Raw genomic sequence first — 19,176 nt, forward strand, 5'->3', positions numbered from 1 at the left:
TTTTAGGTCAAGTTTTGACATCAGCAGCTATAGTAGACGTTTCCTTTTACTCTTTTGAGTAGTTTTTGCCATTTTGAGCTTTTGAACATTGATTTCATCATTTTAATTATCAATATGGGTTTAATTATCACTTCTTCTTCTTTCTCTTCCAATTTAAGCATGAGTAGCTAGATTTTTACTAGGGTTGTGACCCAACCCTAGAGTGTAAACTTAATGGGTGTTTGAATTATGGCTTATTTATGGTTGGGTGTTTATTATTTAGCCTTGTTCTTGCTTTTAATTGTAGAATTAATGGTTGTAAACATTAGTTCATTACTATTTGACTTGGTCTCTACTGAGAAAGAGAGACTTAGTCTAGGAACACTTGGCTAACAAGAAATTGGGGTGAATCAAGATATTGATAGTCCCAATTAAAGGGTTGAATCTAGAGATAGTAAAACTCGACTTGAGATTGTTATCAACCCTTTTGTTCAACACCCATTTGGACTTGAGAAAGCTAAATTGGGCAAAGTCACTCTCTGACCGAGAGGTATTGAGTGTGTACTCAAGTGTTGATGGCTATAATATACCCCGACCAATAAAACAAGCTTTAAAATTTACAACTCGTTAGGCAAACACCTAAGTGAAGGTCATAGCCCTAGGTCTTTTTATCATTTAAAAAATAACAAAAATAATTTCTTAGTTTCATTACTTAATCTTGCAATCTTAAATTGGAATAGACATAGAACAAGCATCAATTTGTGGAAGTGTAATTTGAGATAGTTCATACTCATACACTACAATTTATACTCCTACATCCCACATATCGCTCCCTCCGAAATTCGACCCCGACTCCTTGTTGGGTATTACTATTGTAATCGACCGTTTCATAACCTTGAATTGAGGTAACTTGGACGAGACCACTCGCCATCGCTGGAATTGCGAAAAATTAATAGGTGTGACGGCGGGGCGGTGCACTCTCCCCCACTTAAAATGGAGACGACCCCGGTGCCGCACAACTGAAGATAATTGTGGTTATCTGAACTGCCACAAATCTTCGTATTTCTCCCATGATGCCTCCTCTGGCGAAGTTCCTTTCCAGTGAATAAGGAACTGTGCGCTCGAATTGCCCCATCCTTTCCCATTGACCAATTAATAGTCTATGATGGCCTCTACTTGTTTACCCATTGCCGGTGGAGTAATAAAAATTTTATTGCGGTTGGACTGCGCCCGATCCTTGTCTTCCATGTCTTCAAAATATGGTTTCAAATGACTAGCGTAGAAGACGGGATAGATTTTTAGATGACAAGGCAGGTCCAGTCAGTAAGAGGTTATACCCACCTTGGCAACAATCTCGAATGGGCCTTCGTATCGGCGAATCAGGCTATGACTAATATCTCGCAGTGATTTGAACTGTCGTGGAATCAATTTCACCATGAACTTGTCTCCAATCCTATAGTTGACTGGACGCCATTTCTTCATTTTGCAGGCGGCTTTGTTAAGATACGACCTTGCTAGGTTGGCTTGTTCCTCCCAAGTTTTGGCCATGTGATAAGCGCGCGGATTCTTTAATCCAACATTTAGGGGCAATGATTGTGGGGTGTTGGGCTGTTGCCCAGTTGCAAGCTCAAAGGGACTCCTCCCGGTCGCTTCGCTCCGTTGCAAATTGTAAGAGAATTTAGCTATATCAAGTAGCTTAGCCCAATTCCTTTGGTTGGGGCTGACGTAGTGCTGTAAGTAGCATTCTAGGAGAGCGTTAATCCACTCTGTCTGTCCATCCGTTTGAGGATGGAAACTTGTTGAGAAGGGTAATTCGGATCCCAACAAGCTGAATAGCTCCTTCCAAAATGCGCCAGTAAATCGAGGGTCTCGATCGCTAATGATGTGCTTCGGCACACCCCCATGTTTTACGATGTCCCTCAAGAATAGACGCGTTGCCTCTTTAGCCATGCAACTGGCTGTGGTGGTCGAAAAGGTTGCATACTTAGTGAATCTGTCAACAACCACCATGATGGTGCCGAACCTTTCTGAATTTGGTAGACATGTAATGAAGTCCATGGTGATGCTATCCCATGGCTTCTCCACAACTGGCAACGGCTCAAGTAAACCCCCAGGGAGTTTAGATTCCACCTTGTCTTGTTGACAAACTAGACAGGTACCCACGTATACCTCGATGTCGTCCCGTATCCGAGGCCAGTAGTAAGACGACTCGGTCAGGGCCAAAGTACGGTTTTGCCCTAGATGACCTGCCCAGGCAGTGTCATGAACCTCTTTCAGCAGCGTACGCCTGAGATTTGCCCACTTGGGCACGTACACTCTTTTGCCAATGGTGTATAGGAGACCGCCTTCTTCCCAAAATCTTTGAGTCTTGCCTTGACTGGCCAAGGCAAGAAGTTGCTTTGCTACGGGGTCATGCCGCATGCCCTCTTTGATGGTCTCGAAAATGCCACTGATTGCTGAGTTAACAATGGTTGCCAGCACTGTTTTGCGACTTAAAGCATCGATTACCATGTTAGCTTTCCCTGGTTTGTATTCTAGGGTGTAGGCGAACTCGGCCAGGAAATCTTGCCAACGGGCCTGCTTGGCGGATAGCTTCTTCTGGGACTGGAAGTATCTAGTTGCGACGTTGTCCGTCTTGACAACAAAATAAGCCCCCAACAAGTAGTGACGCCATGTCCTTAGGCAGTGGACTACGACCTTCCTTCTCCTGGACAGTGTAACGCCTCTCGGCGTTGTTCAACTTTTGACTCTCAAATGTTATAGGATGGCCCTCTTGCATCAGTACGCCTCCTATAGCAAAGTCAAACACATCGGTCTGAACTTCAAAAACTTTAGAGAAATCAGGCAGGGCCAATACGGGTTTCTTCATGATTGCTGCCTTAAGTTTCTCAAATGCCTCCTTACATATGTCGCTCCATTTCCAGTCGCGCTCCTTCTTCAGCAAGTCGGTGGGTGGTGTTGCAATAGCCGAATAACCGAAGATAAATCTCCGATAATAGTTTGCTAAGCCTAGGACGGACCGAAGTTCCGGTACCTTTGTCGTAGCTTCCCAGTTCTGGATAGCTTCCACTTTGTCTCTATCTATTCGGATTTCCCCAAGGCTGATGGTATGCCCGAGGAAGTGTACTATGGGCTAGGCGAAGCTGCACTTTTCACGCTTCATGCACAGGTCATTCTCCCTTAGTACCTTGAAGACCTTGCGTAGATGTTCCGCATGGTCGTCCATGTTGTTGCTATAAACCACAATGTCATCTAAATAGATGACAATAAACTGATCCAAAAAGGGATGGAACAATTTGTTCATCAACGTACAGAATGTTGTAGGAGTGTTGGTCAACCCAAATGGCATTACCAACCATTCAAAAGCCCCATAGCGTGTAACGCAAGTTGTTTTGGGCTCATCTTCATCGGCGATCCGCACTTGATAGTAGCCTTTCCTCAGGTCCATCTTGGTGAATACACTGGCCTTCCCCAAGCGGTCAAATAAATCACCAATCAGAGGAATGGGGTACTTGTTCGTCACGGTGACCTTGTTAAGGGCCCGATAATCAATACATAAGCGCATGGTACCCTCCTCCTTCTTCTGAAATAAGATAGGAGCTCCGTAAGGTGCCTTGGATGGAGGGATGTGGCCAACCTCTAGCAACTCCTTGAGTTGCTTCCTCAATTCCTCTAATTCCGAGGGCGCCATGCGATACGGCGACATGGCAGGTGGCTTTGCCCTTGGAACAAGCTCGATCTGATGATCAACTTCCCTTTGTGGTGGAAATTGTTTGGGAAGCTCTTCCGGCATCACGTCCTTATTATTTTTAAGGACTTACTCAATACAGGGAGGCAATGCTATTGCCTCAAGGGAGTTCTCGACGATTCCCATCAAGGTTGCAAGAAATGTTGGTTCCCCTTTCTTGAAGTCTTTCACAAGCTCCATCGCGGATAGATGCATTCCATTTTATGGCACCCGAACAAGGGGCACATGAGCCTCCGGGATCGCTTATATGAAGCTGGTTAAGACGCCGCGAGATAAGCGCATTGATCTCATACCAGAAATCCAATCCCAATATGATATCAAAGACGTCCATGGGGGCAACAGTGAAGTCCATCAATCCTTGCTAGCCTTCTAAAGAAATGTGCACGTTAGGAGCAAAGCCATGAACGGTAGTGAGGAGGGCATTGACGGTCTTCAACAGCGCATCGCTGGATACAAAGACAAGTCCAAGATCCCTATCTCATTCCTCTGTCATGAAATTATGTGTCGCTCCTGTGTCCACCATGATACGCACGTCTTTGCCGTTCAACTTGGCATCGGCAAATAATGATTCACGCAGCCTCACACGAGGCGGCTGGGAAGCAATAGCGGCAAGGGTCATGTGGTTGATTAAGTCCATATGATTGAACAAGCCCACAACTTTGTTCTTCCCTTGTCCTGCACCATCAGCTTGTGCTCCACACTCCTCGGGTTGCTTGCCGGTTGGCGCAGCTGTTTGTCCTTATTGCTGGTGGGCTGCAACTATTGCTCCTAATTTTCTCAGTGTAGGGCAAAATCGAGTAGCATGAGAAGAGTCTCTGCAAAGGTAGCTAACATCCCGTTGAGCACCTCCTTTCTTCTTCTCCTCATAATTCTTGCGGAAGTGGGAAGAGTGGTTGCGGTTTTCTCTATTTTCATTGTTCCGATTGGGAACATATTTGCCTTTACCTCGGTGGGTGTCCGTCTTGGGAGCAGCAGCAGCTTGGCTTCGGTTGTTATTTCCCTTAGACGCTCCGGTCCGAAAATCTGACAATGATTCGGCTATTACAATAGCCTCATCGACGGTGTCGACCTGCCGCCTTTGCAACTCTTGTTTGGGCCAATTCTGCAGGCCATCCAAGAAACTGAACAATAGATCCTCACTGGTCAAGTTGGGGATCTGAAGGGTGAGTCTGGTGAACTTCTTCACGTACTCATGTATGGAGGATGTTTGCTTGAGCTCCTTGAATTGTCGGCGAGCCTCGTGCACTACATTTTGAGGGTAAAACTGCCATTTTAGCTTCTCTTTGAACTACTTCCACATATCAATGGAGCATGTTCCATTCTCCATATCTGCCTTTTTCCTCCGCCATCACAGCATGGCGGTGCCAGCCAGGTACATGGCTGTTGTTCGGATCTTGGAAGCATCGCTGGCTATGCTCATATGTTCAAAATAAGCATCTAATTGCCACAAGAATTTTTCCACGTCTTGAGCACTTCTTTTGCCCGAAATTCTTTGGGATTAGGAGCGCCAATACGAGTTTCTCGGACTGTGACGGGACCACGCCCACTGGCTCCTGAGGTCTCCTCTAGACACAGTTTTAAAGCCTCAACTTCTGCCTGCATGGCAGACAAAGCCTCAGTGAGCTTGAGTTCAAGGTTAGTCAGCCCTTCATCTTACTCCTGAATGTTCCCTTTGACTTCACCAAGTCCATGAAGGGCAACTAACTCAAGGGAAGAGAAATTGCTTTCGGCAGTGGTAATACGACGGTGTAAGGCCGTCAGACCAGTTTCTACCATAATCATCCTCTCATCGAGAGTTCTGGTTTCAAAAGATTCGGGTTCCATGTAGGGTAGCATCTCGCTATCAGGCGGTGGAGATGCGTCTCTGGCCCTACTTTTGTCGCGCTTCCTGGCCATACCTCTCTGTACTTCTGGGTTCTCTTCAACGTGGGTTTCTTCTACGTTGTAATGTGAGTTCTTAGCCATGGAAGAACCTAAGCTCTGATACCAATTGTCACCGGGACGATTTTTCAAAGGCAGCGTGGGATAACCCTTTGAGCAAAGTCGCTCTTAAGGCTTCAGTCCTAAAACAATGAACAACACAATCGTTCTAAAGTAATGGCAAACACACAAAACAAGCAAGAAAGTACTGAAAGAAAGAGACCAAGATGTGGGAGGCAAGTGTCCTTTTCTGTTGTATTTATCAATTATGAGTTGCTTACAAAGAATGAGCATAATGACTATATATAGAAATCAAAAAGGCTGTACAAGAGGAGTAGTTGGCAAGGCTGGCAAGCAGCCTGGTGCATTCCAGCCTGGCAAAGCTGGCAAACTGCCTGGTGCATTCCAGTATGGCAAAGCTGGAAAGGCAGCCTAGAGGGATCTTGCTGTCAACCATGGCCTAGAATGTCAAATATGCTCTTCCACTTTCGGCTTCTTGTCCCTTGGTCTGTTGACTTTCGGCCAAAGGTGCCTTTTGATGGCATACAATGATTTTCGTTTGGCCCCAAGTGTTTTCCCACTGATGGTTGTCCAAGATTTGAGCTCGGGTAAGCCTCGCCGTCGCTGAAATTGCGAAAAATTAATAGGTGTGACGGCGAGGCGGTGCAATTGTCCCATATTGGAGGAGAAAAAGACTTTTAATGGGTATATATACAATTGCTATTCTTCTAACTCTTAAAGAGTTAAGAAGAAGGCAAGCCTCGCGCCGTCGTCGTTCGCTCGGCTCGGCTTCGGATTCAGATTCGGTCAAATGATTGATTGATTAATTTTTTGGACCAAATTTATTTGTTAATATTAACATTAACGTAAAATTATTTTAATCCAAATTAGCAGTTCTTTTTCCTTCGAGTTTTGATTTTCCGTTTTATTTTGCGTGAATAGCCATTTACGTAATGGTCGTTTTACGTGAACAGTCATAACAGACATTCTGAAGAGTTGCACCTCTTCATTTAAACTCAACATGTTGGATATAAATAGCAGATTATTCCCTTAGATTTTTCTTATGAAAATTCTGATTTCTCCTTCTTCTTTCTGTATTGTTTTAACAGAAAAGAAAGCAGTAAGTATGATTTACTACTGTTCTTTGCGTTCGTTGTCACAGGAGTTTGAAATACCACTACACCTACATTGTTTCAAGTTTTTGAATATATTTTCGAATACAGAATACTAACAAAGATTTTATCTAAAAAGTCGTTTGTTTCATTTATTGTATATGCATATTGACTTATTAAATAAACAAATTAAAAAATCCATTCATTTGGTTAAAATTCGCCGTCAGATAGGAGAAATATCATAGTAGTAAAGAAAGCGCATAAACCCATTCGTTCGCAAATGACGCCATAGCCAATTAAAAAGTTTTCCGATGAGATGGACCCCTAAGAGATGAGCGAGAACCCCCAATTGCTTAGGGATCGCACTCTGTCCCGCTTGGTGGACAAAAATCTTCTCTCCTATTAGAATTCTTTCTCCCATACACATTTTTTGTTATGTTTCACCTTTGTTCTCATCATATTAAAGGAGTGCGGCTCTATATGAGACTTGTACTACAGAGCAAGCGGAAAAAATGTAACATCGCGCATTAGCACCATATCTTGCGAGCTCAACATCTAATTTATAAGTGGCTCACAGTATAATGCAGTGGCGGACGCACGTGGTGGCAAGCGGGTTCAACTGAACCCGCTTCATCAAAAAATAATACTGTGTATATGTATAAATTAGGATTAAAGCTGCATAAATTTTGTATAAATATTTTATTTGAACCCACTTGACAATTACTATTTTAAGACTAAAGTTATGTACTTCTAAGATTGAACCCACCGGCGCAAAATTCTGGATCTGCCACTGGTATAATGCACTTGGTCTTGTACACGTTAGTAATATTTAGATGTTCAACTTTTTCCCTTATGATGAATGGATAGTTGAAATAAGAGAAAATTCCAAAAGAAGAATGCAAAGTGTGAAATGGACAGCAAGTTTTATGAAAGTTATGTCCACATATCACCACTCTTATCTTCCTCTACCACTTTTGCACCTTCCCTGCTAATGGCTTTCATCATATGCAACATTAATCTGCCAACAATTGAGCCACTTGTTCGGTCATAATCGACTCAAAAATTCTCTTCCACCTCAAATTTTATTGTAATTGTTTTAATAAATTGAATCTATTTAAAAATATTTAGTGTTTTAGAAAAATAATAAATCATGTATTATTTTAATTAATAGAATATTAAGTAAGTGAAACGTTTAAAAGATAGATATAAAATAATCTAAACAAATATTCTTATAATTAATGTTTTTTCCTAAAGCCATTCACCCAGGCTATATTATTAGCCTGAGGTGATGAGAGGTTTTGTATTATCCCCTACCTCATATATCAGTTAGATAACCAGACCAATATGCTTTACATGTTTAAGTAATAAAAGAGTTTTAGATGCGAAAGACAAATAGGGATGTAGGATTCTTAAAATATGACTGCACCGCTAAATAAAAAGAAAAAAGAAAATATTTAGGGAGAATTGATCCCTCTTTCTTTAAGTAAATATTTCGATATTTAACCACATATAGCATTTGTAGAATATGGGGACCAACAAATCGTATTAGATAAATTCTAGAAAATATGTACATAAAATACCTAGTTTGACGAAAAGATCATGAGTTCAGATATCCCATAATTTAGGTCTAAATCCGTCTCTCGAAAAATATATATAATTAATTTAGTGTAAACATCAAGTGCAGATAAATTACATAGACCATGACGGAATTCTAATTCACCATTTTCTAAGAAATTAAAAGCAAAAACCCTCACTCAAGGAAAAACCCCCTTACTCCAAACACACCTTTCTCATATTGTCCCCACCACCACCCAAAGAGCAGCAGCCCTCAATTCAAGCCATAGGAAGCCAATTATTCTCAGTATAAATATGAGTCGTACACACTATACCACGTATCAACCACTATAGGTGACTCACAAAAAAGGAAAACTAGTGATAAAAATATTCTAGCTAAAAGTCCAAAAATGGTGCAAGAGGAAATCAGAAGAGGTCCATGGACAGAACAAGAAGATCTTCAGCTTGTATTTTATGTAAAATTATTTGGAGATCGAAGATGGGATTTTCTAGCCAAAGTTTCAGGTTTGATGAAGGTTAAGGAGGGAGAACAAAAAATAGAATAGGTATATTAGGCTAGTTTTGGATCATATCCTTATGTCCAAAGAGTTAAGTCTCTAACCCTATTCTTCTCCATATTCTTTCTTTGTAATGTTCTTTTGGTTTAGGTTTGAAAAGAACAGGAAAGAGTTGCAGGTTACGTTGGGTTAATTACTTGAATCCTGATCTCAAACGTGGCAAGATGACTCCTCAAGAAGAACGACTTGTTCTTGAACTTCACTCCAAATGGGGAAATAGGTGTGTTATTTATTTAGATTTTTTTTCAATTTCTCATATTAAGAACCATGCTCAACTATTCTCCTTTACTTTAACATTAAAAAAAAGGTTTAAATTTACCTCTCTATTATATACGAAATATCTTAATTTTACTCTCGATTATACTTAGTTATATATGCATGTATCGTTAGCTAACATTCTCGTATTTGCACTTAATTTTAATTCCATATGTCGGAATACTAGGAAAAATAATTTAAATTTACCCCTCAACTTTAGATATATTATATAGTCAATGGCAAATATGAGAGGATTTATAGATTAATAACCCCGAAAAAAATATTTTTTTATATAGTACATGGATAGTTTTGACTCCTTTTTTCCATTTAAATTTCCGTATATATCTGATGTTGATTTTTTTTTTTGTTGGTATTTAGATGGTCAAGAATTGCACGAAAAATACCAGGGCGAACTGATAACGAAATCAAGAATTACTGGAGAACACACATGAGGAAGAAAGCTCAAGAACAAAGGAAAAAGGCTACTTCTATTTCTCCATCTTCATCTTTTTCAAACTGTTCATCTTCTTCTTCCATAACTAATGAAGAAAATGAGAGAAATTTCTACGATACCGGTGGAATCGAGCTCTTGCAAATTGAAGAACAAAAGAAAGCTAATGATCAAGAACAAGCTGGGGAGAGTACGAAAGTTTATTCTATGGATGAAATTTGGAAAGATATTGAATTATTAGAAGAAAATGAAACAATTAATAAACCAATTATGGGGTCAATTTCACCCTTATGGGATTATTGTCCAGACCCCATGTGGAAAGATTTTGACTGGAGTAACTTTCGGTAAGAGAGTGACTTTGAATTAGTCGGGTAAGCAGACTTCAAATATCGAATGGTTAAACTGGAAAAAGAAAAGACGGGGCTAATAGGAGGATAATTTAATTGAAAAAAAGAAACAAATTTCTTATATTAGTTGGTTTAGGTTTTATATACGAGTAAGTTCTAACTTGTATATTACTAGCATTATAGTAGTAATAATAAGTATAAAAATCCCAAGATCAGAAGGTACTAGGTGATCTGTTAAGATAATCAGTAGTAGTGCTTTTGAAGTCTGCTGTTGTAGCCATGTGATGATATGCTTTAATTTAATTACTAGAGTATTAAGTCTGTTTCTATGTGATTATTAGCATCGGCAATCTTTCGTATGAAATTTAAATGTTCTTGAATTCCTTGTAATATTTCTTAGCTTCCTATGTGTAAAAGTTTTAATCTTTTCTTGCAGTTGCATCAATTCCATCCATTAAATTTGCTATTTCAAACTGTGGCGGAGCTAAATATTTTACTAAGTGTTAATATATATAAAAAAGTAAATACAGAAAATAAAATAAAGGGGGTCAATATATAATATATTTACATAAAATAAAATTTTAATTTAGTTAAAATAATATAATTTTTCGGCAAATGGGTGTCAATTGATTGGATGCAAAAATTTAAGAAATAAATAAAGAATTAAAATTTATTATCTAAAATAAATCATAAATACATGTGTGACAGTAAATTATTAAGGGTAAAATTAATATTTTAAAGTTAATTTGTTATTAAAATATGGAAAGATTATTTTTTGGGTCGGATTAGAAAAAAAGAGTGTTATATAAATTGGGAGGAAAGGACTAATATGATAAGAAGCTGATCAAATCAAACTTCCAAGGATTGGGGATCTGATTGGGAATGCAATTAGAGTTGGTGCACATTTTCTAATTCTGTAATCCACTATTAGATTTAGCACAACTTTAATTTTGACGGCAAACAAATGATTGGATGATTAAAAGGTGCATAGAAAATGTTCTCCCAATCATCTAAATGTTATCTTTTGCCAAAGAAAACAAATAAAACTCTGTGCATTAATTAGACTATGTTTTTTTACCAATAGTCCAAAAGAGGAATTGTTCCCACAACAACACGTAGCTACTACCATTATCACACAAATATAGTATTCATTAAAAATGGTACTAATCCAATAATAAAGATACGTAGTAGTAGCGGAGGCGGAACTATGCTATATCAAGAGGAGTCATCGGTATTTGTAAAGTTCGACAAAATTTTCATGTATACATGTATATATTTTTAAAAAATATTGATATATTAGCAGTGACATTATATACAAAGCAGATTTTGATTGAATTCAAAAGTGCACTCGCGATCTTTAAATTCTGGATCCGTCTCATAGTAGTAGTAGTAGAATAAAAATTACTTATTTAGTCGATAGAGAAAGGTTAAAGGTATTCGATATTAACTTTTTAAAGTGATAAGCTTGAGTTGGTTAGTGATTTCTAGATGTTACTCACTAAAAACTAGCTAACGAGAAAGTGGAGGGATTGCAAGTGGACTCTATTTTAATTGGATGGAAATGTCCTGAATAGAAAAATAAGTGGTCCTAACTGTATACTAAATTTGCTATTGAGTACTATGCATTGATACTATATAAATTTTATAATTTTCTTACATTTTTTGTGAATATAATTTAAATTTATTTTTAATTTCTGTGCATTTATACTATATGATTTTTATAATTTTCTTACATTATCTATGAAATATAATCTAAATTTATTTAACAGTGGCCTAACATATTAAATGAAAAGAACTATTTTAGTGACCCTACTGCAAGAGACAATTAAACCTAAGACGTCAAGGTTGTACTAACGAGCTTCGACTTGACATTTGAGCAGAATATTTGATGATAATGTTAATACATAATAACATTATTCCATCTGTTACTTGACATAAAATAAACCGTAGATATTTATTTCTGTTATAAGTTATAGAATTAATAAATAAGAAAATCAGTTACGAGAAAAATAACGTAAGTTATGTTAGTTGTAGCGTGCCTTTCCTCCTTCTCTCATGTTAGTTGTAGCGCGCTTTCCCTCCTTCTCTCACTTTGGAAAGATTTTTCATTATTTTTTTATGATGACTTGGTCGAGAAAGTACGATACATTGGTGTAAAAGATTTCATTTTTTCCGTGAGCTTGGTTTACTTGACCGAAGGGAATTCAAGAAGATTTTAAAAAGAAAGAATCGTTTTTTTGAAGGGGGATCATTGCACATAGTGTGCCTATTCATGTTGTATTTGTTAATGAGCTATCTCACTTCTTCATTTGTCTTCTTATAAAATAGTAATTGGGATGGTTTTATGAATGGAGCATTGTTTTTAGATTATGTCAGGTTGCTAGTAGAGATAACCTTAAACACTTTTGTCTCTCATAATTATATTTGTATTTTGATTCATATAAATATGATACATATAAATAGAGTTATTACCTACAGGCTAGTAAGTTATATAGTGCACTAGTTCTATAAATGGTGAGTTGTATGCATAAGTAAAACATGATTTATTCCCTCTTCACTTACTCTTTTAATTTCCTCTGTTTCCTGACTCAACAATACTATTTCTCGAATTCCTTGTTGAATTCTTGATTTTGGTATCATATTCTGTTTGACTAGGAGTACTATATTCAAAAGTAAAGTTCCAAATAATATGATATAGTGTCACATAGCTATATCTTAATCTACATTTTGGAGATTCCATACTTTCTTGCTACGATATTTCCCACACTTTAGACTGTTATATCTTATTAGATATCCCTATTTAATAATTTATATTGCATCCCGTGGAATAAGACACTCAGGACCAGAAGCGTATTCAAGATTTTAACGCAACAAGAACATCAGTATTTTGCTTAACTAGTACCATGAATGTGTTCACTACTTTTATTACAAAAAGTTATGGTGAAGATTATAGAACTTAAGAAACAAATGTCGGAGTGGCACAATAGCAAAGATGTAGTGTAATATCAAGACAAATGAACTTTCCAAATGGTAAAGAAATGTACACAACAAATAATGAACAAGTGGCAAGGTATGCTGCCCCTTGGGTTAATGTATAGACTATATTACTACTGCAACTAGTAGTAAGTACTAGTTTATCATCATTGTACTGTTTGACTTGATCCATGATTGGCCATCTTATACAATGGAGCTAGTGAAACAAGGCAAAGGAAACTGACAACTTAACAATGGAAGCTAGAACCTTTCTATTTGGTCTGAAACTATGCAAACTAATGAGAACATATATTTAACTTTATATGCAATTGAACTCCTAGTCATAAATAATCCAATTTTGGCAATTGAACTCCAACCAACTATGTGTCACAAGTTATATTAACTTTCTTTCTTGCGCCGTTTGGGAGTCTTGGAGTAATACTAAAGTTGTCTTCGTTTGACTTATAGGTCACGGATTCGAGCCGTGAAAGCAGCCACTAATGCTTGTATTAGAGTAGATTGTCTACGTCACATTTTAAAGTACGACCATTTTTCGAACTCTGCGTAAATACAGAATGCTTTGTGTATCAAACTGTTTTTCTCTTTCGCCGTTCTAAATTGATTGCCGTCCATCTTATACTGCTTTGATTACTCCTTGAGAGTCATGGTGAAGGCCTTTTGGCAACTGAACTGCTAATCATAAATAATCCAATTTAGGCCATTACTCCAACCAAACATGTGTCTCGAAATTATATTGACTTTCTTTCTTGGGCCGTTCTAAATTGAACACCATATTGCTTTTAATGTTTCAAACCTTAAACAAATCAATAAAACAAATAGTGTTAGGTCGAATTAGTTCAACGTGTCTAATTTCTAAGCCAACACTGGAAGCCATTAACTCTAGAATAGGTGAATTCCTATTTCGCCTTCTTAAACGAAGCATGGATTTTATGAAAAGATTGCCTATTCGTATCCTAGTATAGGAAATAAAATCATCATAAAGGGTTGTATGATAGATAGACAAAAATAATTCTGGGATAAAAATTTGATAGCGCCTTATTCCTTATTTGGTTACTAATTTTGGGATAAGTTATCCCAGGATTAAAAATAGTATCAGAATAAGTTATGCATGCCAGAGGTGGAATAATAATTCCAAGATAAGTTATCCCAAAATAAAGTAGTAAAATTGACAATTCCATAATTAATACAATATACAAAACAATTAATAAAAAATAATCCCTATAACTAATCACAACATAACTACTCCCAACATAATTTTGTCTTCAAACCAAAATTAAAAGAGCAACAATTGTTTTTACCATGTGGTCACTTCCTGGCCTTGTATTTAGAAGATGGTCACTTTTTAAAAATTAGAATCATGGTTTGAATATTGGATTTAAATTTTGAACTTTAAATCAGGTGATCACTTTCGAACTTTAGTCCATTGGTCTAAGTTTTAAAAAGTTGCAAACTTCTAATTACAAGGCCGCAAATCTTGCTAATTGTGTAAATCCACCTAATATTGGGCCCATACCAAATTGTACCCCAATAAAAGATCCATTATAGGTTGGGAACAAAGGCCACAAGTGTTACTGGTCCAAACTTCCAAGAACTTTAAGACCATACGTTTGTGATCTCATTTTCTTGTAGTATTAATTGCTGTTTGAACCAAAAGTTGAAGCTTTTATTACCCCCCGAGTAAAAATGGCTGAGAACTAGCCAACTAGGCATAACTGAAAACCTATATAATTAGTAACTTCTACAGAAGTACCCAAGTGATCTCCAATGGCTAAACTGAAGGATCTTTATCTCTTCTCTTACAATTCTCTTCAGTTTCTTGGATGGTAAATTTCTTTGCCCTTCCAACCCCCCCCCCCCCCCCGGTTTAATGATACAATTCAGAATGTTTTTAATATTGTATATGATGATTGGTCGCATGCAAATGTAGGACAGTAGCACTTTTCAGAATTTTAAGCAATTTTATTTTCACTAACTCAGTCACTGGGACTTATGCTTCTGCTGGTGAACTAATTTGTGAGTTCCATTTTTTTTTTTGGGTTAAGAATTTCTCTCCTTTTGATGTTTTTGAGTCACACGTTTGAGTAAAAATGTGGTCTTTGTGTTAAAGGTTTGTTGCAATGTTGTGCATTCTTGGAAGTTGTACATGGAGCTATAGGTAAAGTACTTTAATGGGTTTTTTATTTGACAGTATCGTAAAAGTAGCAAGCTCATATTCTGATTCCTGTCTTTTTTGGGTTATTAAGGAATTGTTCCTAGTGGAGCAGTGCTTCCTTTGATGCAATGGAGTGGAAGAACTCATTTTCTGCTTGCAATTGTTCGTCGAATTGTTGAGGTTTTACTTCTTTCTAATCAAATCACACATACTTTTATGCACTAGTTACTAAAGATAGTAAGATCATATGCACTTTTTAAATAGGAGTTTAAGTTGTATATATAGCCAGTACAAGAAATTTTTACACTGAGGTCACTTTTACCTGTTGTAGTAGACAACATGTCTTATTTTCAACACTTACCTGTAGATATCTTTTGGGTGATCTGATGGTGTAAAAGATTCTTTACACTGACAATGTACATGACTTGAACTCTTTAAATAGTATCATCATGGAACTAATTATTGGTCGCAATAACACGATTTTTGGAAGCTTAATAAAGCAATGGAGTCTTTTGTTGTGCGGATTTCTGGTCTGTGTACAATTTGGAGTAAACACAAAGAACTTGAGTGTGAAGTATTTGTGGTTTTTGTTTACTTTCTTCTAGGTCCAAGAATCACCTTCAGTGTTCATAACATTTTTAGCTTGGAGCTTAAGTGAGGTGAGTTAATTTTCCTCCTCTCTTTGTTTTCATTACATGTTACTCTAACATTTTTTTTGCCTTTTCCCTCTTTTTTATTTGGTCGATTTCTTATATTTAGAATCTTAAACCATCTTGAGTAAGTACTAGTGTAAAACGTACCCTCGCATGCGAAAACTTTAGAACTTACTCCTATTGAAAGCAGTGGCAGAAAAAGGAAAAAAATATTTGTACTGTGGTAAAGAGCAGCTCCCTGTGGACTTTTGAAGAAAGTGAGCACACAGAGTGGACTACCAGGCAACTGTATTTATGCTTGATATAAATATGATGGACCACATCTATTAATTGTTGGAGATATATATGGAGTGGGCCGAAGATTTCAGGCTACATTTAGTATGTGAAATAGCTCGTACGTTTACAACAACAACAAACCCAGTACAGTCCCCACAAGTGGGGTATGGGGAGGGTAGATAGTACGCAGACCTTACCCCTACAATGAATGTAGAGAGGCTGTTTCCAGTAGACCCTCGGCACGAGTTACTAAGAAATAACTCTTAAGTTTACATTCTAAATTCTGACCCAAGAAAATTGGTAATAGAATAGAAAAGAAATAATAAATCTACAGAGAAATCTTGAAGTTTTAGAGGTTATCATTTTGTTATTAGACCAGAGAACTAACAATGCTATAAGATTTTTCATATCTGATAATGAAGGCTCATTGTTTTTCGCTTTAGTCTTCACTCCTATAGGCTATAGCTATCCTAAAACTTATAGAGTACCAGGTTGGTGACTTAGTGGTCGAATGGATTTTGCAATGCATTGTGATAAACAGGACTATTCTCAATATCTTTCGATGCATCTGGTTACCAAAATAGCATGTGATCCGAAGAAACTTTGTGCACTTTATCCCATATTAAGTTGCTGTATTTTAGTGCACAGAAATGTAATTTTAGGAAAAGTAAAAGGTACTTGTAGGTGAAGTTTATTGAAATTGAAATGCTAAAACTTACTTTTAGGCAAAAGCTATCCTAAGGTAGCTTATACGGAAACGTGAAAAATTGACAAAAAACATGAACATAATTTAGGTTACTTGACAATTTCGAGCTTAAAATGTGATTCTAAGCATTAACCAATTATATGGACCTGTTCCTCGACGCAGGTGATCAGATACTCACATTATGCTTTGAGTTGCATTGGAAGTCCACCATACTTTATCACTTACCTCAGGTTTGATTCTCTTTCAGAAAATAATGCATCTAGTTACTCAGGAGAGAGTATATTATTGGGAAATTTACTTGGTTTTAAATTTCTTTTTTTGCCCGTTAGGTACACTGCTTTCATTCTACTGTATCCCGTTGGACTAGGACCTGGTGAAAGTAAGTTAACAAGTTTGTTGAAACTAATGCATCGCATTCATATTGTTGTATACCATTCCATTTATTTGTTGTCACTTTTGTCTACTATGTGCAAAATCTGAAAAGCTTGGACTTCGTTTCTATGCAGTGTGGCTTATGTACCAAGCACTTCCGTTCATAAAAAGGAGAAACCTGTATGCAGATACTCTCCCTTTTAGTTATTGTAACTTTGTTAAGGTACGTTCTGATATCCTGAAATAAGATCACTTTTTGCTGAAACCTATATACAGTGGTCTATTTTGTTCTCTTCAATTCAAAAGGAAAAAGTTTTGTTGTTCTTTGAGCGTTAGGCTTGTCATTACTTCGTATATTAAGGACCTGATAATAACTAAAAGCAAATGAGTTCAGCATCCAATCTATTCGAATTTACTGAGTATATACTTTTCAGCTGCAACTGATTTTTAGTTGCTCTACTGTTCGTATCTCGATATGCCTAGTTTTGCAAACTATAGAAAAAACATCCTTAATGGCGAAAGCTTACTTTGGCTTTCGCCACCATACCAAACTCCTTCAGCTTTACTTTTGCATCAGATTCTCTCCATTTCTTGAGGTGAATCCTTGGCACTTACTCTGTATAAAACTTTTAAAATAAAGAAAAGCAACTTGACTTCAAATCCTATGTACCAATGTCGCGAGTGGATCATTCTTTGTAGCTGATATTGTTGTATCATTCATGTGAATCTTATGCCCGGAGTTGGTTTGAGTAATGCCTATAAAGGGAGTTTTCGTGCTTGTATAGATAGATGGATCACACTTATGCAAAATGCTAAACCCTTGTAAATGTTTTGGGCATCATCTTAGGCACATAAATGATGTGGCGTAACTAGTAAAGTGGATGCCATGTGACCAGGAGGTCACGGGTTCGAGCCGTGTAAACAGCCTCTTGCAGAAATGCAGGGTAAGGTTGCGTACAATAGAACCTTGTGGTCCGGCCCTTCCCCGGACCCTAGGCATAGCGGGAGCTTAGTGCACCAGGCTGCCCTTAGGTACATAAATAGAATAATTCTTATTTATCCCCCAAAAGAAATACATATTACTTCAGTATTTTGTTAGACATAAACAATACTTATCATTTTTCTTTCAACTTCAGGTTCTGCTTCTGTTTTACCCTTTTCTGTGGCTCAACCTTTATCTGCACTTGTTTAAGCAACGGCGTTCAAAGCTTGGTAAACATCAGAAAACAAAGAAGATATGAGAGTCGAAAATTTTTATTTCTATTACTTTTATTTTCAATTGCTTGTAGAGAATAAAGGATGTCAAGTACACCATGAGAAGTTAAATTCCTAGCATTTGACACCTTTCTCCATCAACAGACTTTCTGCTGGTGAATTTCCAAATATAACTTGTATGTCTGAATCTGGAGAACTCTAAGCTTAAAACCTATTGGAGAAACTTACCATTTTTCCAAAATATGTTTGTTCCATGACCTTTCTGTAAGAAGTGCCCACTGCACAACTTACTACATAAACTAAAATTGTAAAGGGGGCCAAATTGGGGTGCAAGTGCACAGATAGCGATATTCAGAAATGTTATTTAGAAATTAATCAGTACTTATTTTGCCCTACAATTTTAAATTAAAATTCTTAACTTTAGGACAATCCAGGATATTTTTGTTCCAAAAATTTGAAGTGAAAAATTAAAATTCAGGACGCACCGACTAATTTCTAAATAGCAGCTTATTAGAATGGCTACGTGGTGTCACTTATACCCAAATTGGTTAACATCCAACAAATTTGATCCAGCCAGAACCAGGTAATTCAAAAACAATAAATACTTATATTATAAAAGTAAGTAAATGAAGCCAATAGATACAATCAGATTGGGGAAAGAATTACTACGAGTTCGGAACATATATTTTTTTTAAAGAAGATGAAGGTGGTGGATGGTGTTGCTGTGATAATTGTGATAGTTATATAGTCCTATTTAATTATTGAACAATCAAAGATGCTCTAACAATGTTAGAACAAAATACTTTAAAATGAAGAATATCATCAAGACTAGTGGTGACAAAATGGATTAAAAAAATAGTTATC

General features: G+C 37.1%; 2 protein-coding genes across 3 annotated transcripts; both read left to right on the forward strand.

Moving 5' to 3' along the window:
• The first annotated feature begins 8,634 nt into the window (after positions 1 to 8,634).
• Positions 8,635 to 10,379, forward strand: LOC107779651 (transcription factor MYB48). Its single transcript, XM_016600108.2, has 3 exons — positions 8,635 to 8,838; positions 8,982 to 9,111; positions 9,525 to 10,379. Exons 1-3 carry the CDS (start codon positions 8,724 to 8,726, stop codon positions 9,943 to 9,945), a joined length of 666 nt encoding a protein of 221 aa, XP_016455594.1. The 5' UTR covers positions 8,635 to 8,723; the 3' UTR covers positions 9,946 to 10,379.
• Positions 10,380 to 14,577: 4,198 nt separating this feature from the next.
• On the forward strand, positions 14,578 to 18,453 carry LOC107779652 (uncharacterized). 2 transcript variants are annotated; one of them, XM_075222093.1, is made up of 9 exons: positions 14,578 to 14,761; positions 14,866 to 14,951; positions 15,046 to 15,093; positions 15,182 to 15,270; positions 15,696 to 15,749; positions 16,888 to 16,955; positions 17,055 to 17,104; positions 17,232 to 17,320; positions 17,945 to 18,088. In XM_075222093.1, exons 1-9 carry the CDS (start codon positions 14,703 to 14,705, stop codon positions 17,954 to 17,956), a joined length of 555 nt encoding a protein of 184 aa, XP_075078194.1. In that variant the 5' UTR covers positions 14,578 to 14,702; the 3' UTR covers positions 17,957 to 18,088. The 2 variants fall into 2 exon arrangements, with proteins under 2 accessions (XP_075078194.1, XP_075078193.1); XM_075222092.1 differs by lacking the exon at positions 17,945 to 18,088 and adding an exon at positions 18,234 to 18,453 and having other exon boundaries at positions 14,580 to 14,761.
• The last annotated feature ends 723 nt before the right edge of the window (positions 18,454 to 19,176 follow it).

Source organism: Nicotiana tabacum, chromosome 9, assembly GCF_000715075.1.
Source record: "Nicotiana tabacum cultivar K326 chromosome 9, ASM71507v2, whole genome shotgun sequence".
Lineage (NCBI taxonomy): Eukaryota > Viridiplantae > Streptophyta > Magnoliopsida > Solanales > Solanaceae > Nicotiana > Nicotiana tabacum.